The following is a 6,667-nucleotide window of genomic DNA, read 5'->3' on the forward strand; positions in this document are numbered from 1 at the left end:
GATTTTCTCTCTCCCTCTGCCCCTCCTCCCTCACTCATGCTTTCTGACTCCAAAAAAAAAAAAAAAAAAAACAAAAAAGAAAGAAAGAAAAAGAAAAAGAAAGAAAAATTTAAAGTTCTGTAGCTTGATATTTATTGCCATTTGATTCTCAGGTATGAGAAAATACAGTGTGAAACAACTCTGGACTAGATCAGTACCGATTCTTGTCCAAGATTTTAACTGATTTCACACGTTGGCTTTTCCCTGCCAACAAGTGATGCCCTAAAGTTCTTTCCACATATAAAATGCCATGAGATGTCTCCAAATAAATCTGACATTGATTGAAAGAATAGAATAGATCATTACCACTGGAACCCACATGAAACGCCTATAAAAATGCCTTGCTTTTGGAAATTCTCACTTGCATGTTTTGGATTTGGACCAAAAAAATAAATACAACATTGTGGTAGGAAAATAATTGCATTTACACATATAAAATGTTAAAGTTAATGCCAAATCTAGAAGGTCTGAAATAGCAGAAATTACTTGCTGTATTAGAAGCTTAATTAAAAAGCTATAATTTATTTCGGCAATAATTTCTTTCTTGGCAATATGAACCATATATCTGGTAAAGTATGGAAATGAACTGCATATTTTATTAATCAAGATGGTTGGAAAATAGAATAGTATAGATGATAGTTTCCATTTGAAGGAAAGTCAAATGTAAGGAAATATGATTTTTTTTAGTAACTACTGTTTGATTGTAAATTTGTGAGTAGGAAGCAATATTTCAAATTGTATACTCAGTACTTCCAACATATGAAAAATTCTTATTCCTTATGCTTCATTCATAATAGAATTTATGGTGGAGATTGTGATTGTCTTTGTGGGCTTTTCACATTCATTTTTATAAAATCCTGAATATACACATGACATTTTTGGATGAGAGACAGATTATTATTACTTACATAATAATAATTGTGCTGGTTCCCTGCTTTAATTCTTATCCCTGGAGAGATACAATGAAAACCAGATGTCACCCTACAGGCAATAGGGTCTGTACTGTAAGGGAGAAAGTGAATCTAGGCATTTATGTAAGAAAGAAGGCAACTGTCTTTCCTACCCTTCTAGAAGAAGGGGGAAAAACACTTTGCTCCTTGAAGACAAGATGTAAAGAATCCTTGTACTCTCTCTAACCCTTTCATAATGTAAATAAATCTCTCCAGGGGCCAGAGAAGCCCAGTGTCTCCAGTTTTATAACTCAAGAGATATCTCTGGAGTCCCACGCTTCATCCCAACTTGAAAAGAAAACACACATTTCCCGAACTTACATCTTTTTAGTTCTAATTATTCATGTCTTCTGAATTATCTTCTAGAGCTGGCTTTTAGTCCAAGATCTCAAGGTTCCACAAAACTTTCCCAGAAAGCCCTGTGTAGAAATACAAAAATATTTTCTCAATACTTCACATGGTTCCAAAATTAATTCTTCCTTCTGCCTGGGCAACATGGTTGCCCAGTTAAAAATCTCATTTTCTAATTGTTTTCAGACAGATGTGACCTTGTGACAAATTCTTTCAGTTACCCTCTGAGAATGTATTGATTCCATCTTCATTTCTGAAGGATATTTTCACTGGGTAAATAATTCTTGGGTCACATTTCTTTCAGTTCTTGAAATATGTTCATTTCCTTCTGGCCTCCATGGTTTCTGATAAGAAATTCACTGTCATTTGGATCATTGTCCCCTAAGTTTAATGAATCTTTTCTAATTGCATTTAAGATTTTTACTTTGTCTTGGGGTGCTTGGGTGGCTCAGTTGGTTGAGTGGCCAACTTCATATCAGGTTATGATTACATGGATTCATGAGTTCGAGCCCTGAGTGGGCTCTGCACTGTCAGCAGATTCCCTGTCTCCTTCTCTCTCTGCCCCCTTCCCTACTCAGCTCTCTCTCTTTCTCTCAAAAATAAACATTTTAAAATTACAAAAAAAAAAAAAATTTTTACTTTGTCTTTAGGTTTCAGAAATTTGAGTGCCTCAAATTTCTTTGAGTTTATTCTATTTGGAGTTCACTCAGTTTCTTGAATCTGTAGCTTGATGCCTTTTACTAAGTTTGGAGGATTTTTAGCCGTATATTCATTGAATACTTTTTCATGTCACATTCTGCCCCTTTTGGGAGGTGTCTCTGATGACACCAATGTCAGATCTTTTGTTACTGTTCCACAGGTTCTTGAAACTCTTTTCTTTTCATCCTGTTTTCTCCATTGTTCACAATGGGTATTTTATCCTCAGTTTCATGGAATTTTTCCTCTGACATCAACTTCTACTATTAAGCCCATCCAGTGAGTTTATTTTACAACTATTTCCATTTGTTTCTTCTTTATATTTTCTATTTGTTGAGACTTTCTATTTTTTCATTTGTTTCAAACGTGTTCATAATTGCTCAGTGATACATTTTTATAATGACTGCTTTAAGATCCTTATCTGATAATTCCAACATCTATGTCATCCCAATGTTGGCATCTGTTGTCTTTTTTCATTCAAATTGAAATTTTACTGGTTCTTGGTATAATTAATGATTTTTCTATGTATTCAGGACATTCTAGCATTTTATTATGACACCCTGGATCTTATTAAACCGTCTGTTTTAGCAGGCCTCTTCTGATGCTGTGCCAGCAGGGAAATTGCGTAAAAAAGCAGCATAAGGCCTCCATGACATTCTAATCCACTGGAGGAGGGGGTTGGGGAGGACCACAGTGTTACCATGAAGTGGAGGTAGGACTTCAGAGTCCCCACTCTGCTTCTTCTGTACCATCCCAGAAGAAAAGGGGAGGAGTGCCTCATTACCACCAGGCAAAGGTGAAAGTCTAGGCTTGCCACCCAGTATTTACTGGTGGGGTGAGGGTGGAGACATGGCATTTTCCATGCAATTTGGCTAGAGTCCCCTTCCTCTCCTTTTCCTGTCCAAGACTGTCTCTCTCCTCATCCTTTGCCAAGGGAGAGCAGGCAAAAGGAACATTTTTTTTGTGTAAGTACATTGGCATTTCTGGGTTGTGGCTCCTCCAACATTCTTTCCAGGATATACGAGATAGAAAGAAAACCCGGGAAATTCAATACCATGCTGTTCCTTAAGTCTCAGGGTCTCTGGATAGTCCATCTCATTCTTTCCATTTCAGAATCTTCATATATTCATTTTATACATAATGTACAGGGTTTTTAGCATACTTAATAGAAGAGGAAGAAATGCACGTGCTCTATTTTTCCTGGAACCAGAAGTCCAGCTCCCTTAACAGAAGCTACAGCTTTTTCCCCTGGGTAACTCTACTGCCCCTACCTGGAGGAGTGGAAAGCATTTTGCCAGCACAGAACAAAATCCAGATAAGTATCTATTCTTCTAAACCAACTGAAGTATCCTTCACCTAAGGCCTCTGCTGCTTGGTATGCCCACTGTTCACCGGTGGAGGATCAAGGGAGGAATATTAGAAAAAATAGTGTTAGGGAATGTGGAGATTTACGAGAAGAGAAAAACTGTCCTGGGGTGGTTTATCAGCATTTTTTTTTTTTTTTTTTTTTTTTTTTTGCTTCTTTACTTCACTACTTCCCACACTTCAATAGATACTAAGAAAAGGAAACATGGCTTTAAAAAGTGAGCTTTAAAGGTTCGCAATTAAAGTGTTATATACTTCCTCCCAAGAAAACTCCCCTTACCCAGTAAATGATTAAAGAAAATAAAAACTTTTCATTGCTCATTCTTGTTTTTATTTAGATTGGATTGATAACTTCTCCTTCTTGGTTAACGGGGCATAGAATCTCTAATAACTACAACAAAACAAGCAAATTGTATGACAGGTTATGAACTTGTTGTTGACAATAAAGGTCACGAAAGACCAAACTCATGTAAGTACTAAGGTAATGAATAACGTGTTAATCCTCTTGTTCTACAGCTTGCTCTTGGTTGAACCAACAGATCTATCCTAGGTGTGCTGATTGGTTATGCCTGGAGTTGATGTATTACAGTTTTTGAAGAACTGTCTTTTCTTCTAATTTTGTATTTTCTAAGTTAGGCTGCTGGATGGCCTCTTTTTTCCCACAAGATCTCTTCTTGCAATATGGGTATTGAAGCGGTTATTAAGAGCTTTCTTACTACAAGCATCCAGGCTTTTGTAGACTTTGTGTTTTTTCTGAGATGTACCATCTCTTCCTTGCATTTTTTCCTTATACTCTGTTTCTGATAGTTTCTGTTTTTTCTTGTCTTGTTCACAATTTATCTGAATTGGACTTTCTCGCCAAGTTCCCTCTTTCTGATGATGGAGTTCCTTGAGAAGCTCTATTCTCTGCTGTAAGATTTGACATTCATTTTCCAGCAAAGCTGCAATCAAATGCAATGAATATGTGTCATGTTCCAGTTTCTTCACTTGTTCCTCCAGTTCATGCTTAGCTGACACCTCGTTATTTGGTTGAGTTTGGAAATGCACTCCATTATTTTCAAGAGTTTCTTGTATGTCTTTCTGAGATTTCTGATATGATCTTATTAGTTCACTAAGCTCAGTATGTTGCACATTCCAGTGTTCAGCTTCCTGTAGTAACTGCTCCATGTTGCTCCTAAGTTTGATGTTTTCTTCTTGAATATGATGGTGTCTGTAATTTGCTTTTTCCTTGCTTAATTGAGTTTCATTAAGGGGTCTGTTTTCTTCTGAATGACTTACCAAATCCTTTCCAAAAGTTTGTACCATGTCCTTGGAATTCTGGTTTTCCAATATCATCTCCTGTTTCTTTACATTCTGTTCTTTCTCTAGGTCTGAACTACCAAGCAAGTTTTTCAATAACACTTTATTTATCTTATCAAGTTCTCTGATTTTTTCTTTAAGTTCTGACACATCCTCAGAAATACTGGTTTCCTCAAAAGAATCTTTTGTTTCTGTGATCTTCTCTCCACAACTTGTGACACTTTTAATGATGTCTTTAATTTCTTTTAAGAGATTTTCAAACTTTTGTGCAGTCTGTTGTTCAGTTACTTGATGACCACTACTATTTAGGGAAGGGAGAGAACCCCAGGAGACAGGGGGAAGGGATCCAATTTCGAATAAGGCAATGATAATCCGAGGACCCGAGGACTCTTGATTGAGATCAGGAGTAGGTTTAAGAGTTTTGGAGAGGGCGGACACTTCCATCTCAGCTGAGTTAGTAGGGCTGGTGATTACAGCATGTGGCAAGCAGAAAACCTTAGAAATTCCAGGAAGGGAAGGTGGTGGTCCTCTGTGCAAATGGGTAGGAAATACAAAACCAACCAGAAGTCCAGAGACCAGAGCTAAGGTCTCAAACCAGGGAGATGATGTTTAAGTGGAAGGTGACATCTCAGATGACCTAGGGGAGAGGGAAGGTGAGTAAGGGGACCAGGAGCTAGGGTCCATCTCCCCTTCTCCAGGCTTCTAGTGTTCATTCCCTGACCCTAGCAACCAGGTCTTTATTCTGTCACTGCACTATTGTGGCCTATCTCCAGCTTCTGTTTCTTTTTGTCACAATAGAAACTTCTTAACCCCCATACCCAATGACTCATGAATCAAAATCTATCTTGAGTTACACCTACTCCTCATCCCAGAAAGACCTTTATGCCAGTCCTTTCCAAAATTCCCTACTTTTCTAGGTTTTTATTCAACTCATTCTAACTGTATTCTATGACCTCCCAACCTCATCTCTACTACCTATAACCCAAACTCAACTGCAGCATGGTTTTTTGTTTGTTTGTTTGTTTGTTTTTTGTTGTTTTTTTTTTTACCACCTAAGTGCATGGTGTGAAAACTTCTCCATGGACTTTCATAGCATCTTGGAACCTTATTGCTCCTAGGAGAGATACTACCATAAAACAAAGCTGTCCGTACAAAATAGAACCCAAAAAGTGCTGCATGTCTTCGTGAGTTTAGAGAAATCGAGAAATGGAATTGCTGCATTCAAAAATATTCCAGGGGTGCCCGGGTGGCTCAGTTGTTGAGCATCTGACATCGGCTCAGGCCATGATCTATGTTTTTGTGAGTTCTGGTCTCACGATGAGTGAGCTTGAGCCCCCCCCTTCAGGTGAGCTTGAGCCCTGCTTGCGGTGTGCACAAGCCCTGCATCAGGTGAGCAAGAGCCCTGCTTCAGGTAAACACAAGCCCTGCATCAAGTGAGCCCTGCTCCCCGTCCCCCCACCTCCCCTGTCTCTCTCTTCCTCTTCCCCTTGCTCACTGGCATGCTCCCTCTCTCTCAAAAAAAAAAAAAAAAAAAAAAAGAAAAGAAAAGAAAAGAAAAAAGAAAAAAATCCACTGCAGTAAAAAGAGAATATCTGAATGGTTCCTTAACATAATTACAAACTGGGACTTTTCTTAGCTTCAAAAATAGGCATCCTTTAAGACAGACTTATACACTTGTTCCTGATTCATTTACAGGTGATATAAAACTTTGATCATTACTTTTCACAAGAACTTGCTAAAAATAGCATAATTTATCTAAAGCATTTGAAACAACTAGATCCTGTAGTGGGCTATAGAAAAGTAACTGAAATGGATTAAACCTGGTGCATTCTTGTCTTTTTGTTCCTAGGAATCAGAACCTTGAGAATATTAAATTCAAAAGAAACATTCCTTATGTGAGACTTTCTCTTCGCCTTCAAAATCTTTCTAGCAAGCACTTCACTAACTAGAAGTTTGCATCCAGTCTT

General features: G+C 37.8%; 1 protein-coding gene across 1 annotated transcript; it reads right to left on the reverse strand.

The window, feature by feature from the left end:
• Nucleotides 1-3,715: 3,715 nt before the first annotated feature.
• Nucleotides 3,716-5,418, reverse strand: SPZ1 (spermatogenic leucine zipper 1). The gene has a single exon (XM_025924908.2). The coding sequence runs from the start codon at nucleotides 5,142-5,144 to the stop codon at nucleotides 4,029-4,031; it is 1,116 nt and encodes a 371-aa protein (XP_025780693.1). The 5' UTR covers nucleotides 5,145-5,418; the 3' UTR covers nucleotides 3,716-4,028.
• Between the last annotated feature and the right edge of the window lie 1,249 nt (nucleotides 5,419-6,667).

The sequence above is a fragment of the Puma concolor genome, chromosome A1 (genome assembly GCF_028749965.1).
Source record: "Puma concolor isolate L17-30 chromosome A1, mPumCon1.1.hap2, whole genome shotgun sequence".
Taxonomy (NCBI): domain Eukaryota; kingdom Metazoa; phylum Chordata; class Mammalia; order Carnivora; family Felidae; genus Puma; species Puma concolor.

What these genes read in the sequence shown, in the direction of transcription:
- SPZ1 (XM_025924908.2), bottom strand. Translation starts at nt 5,144, where the DNA reads ATGGAAGTGTCCGCCCTCTCCAAAACTCTTAAACCTACTCCTGATCTC.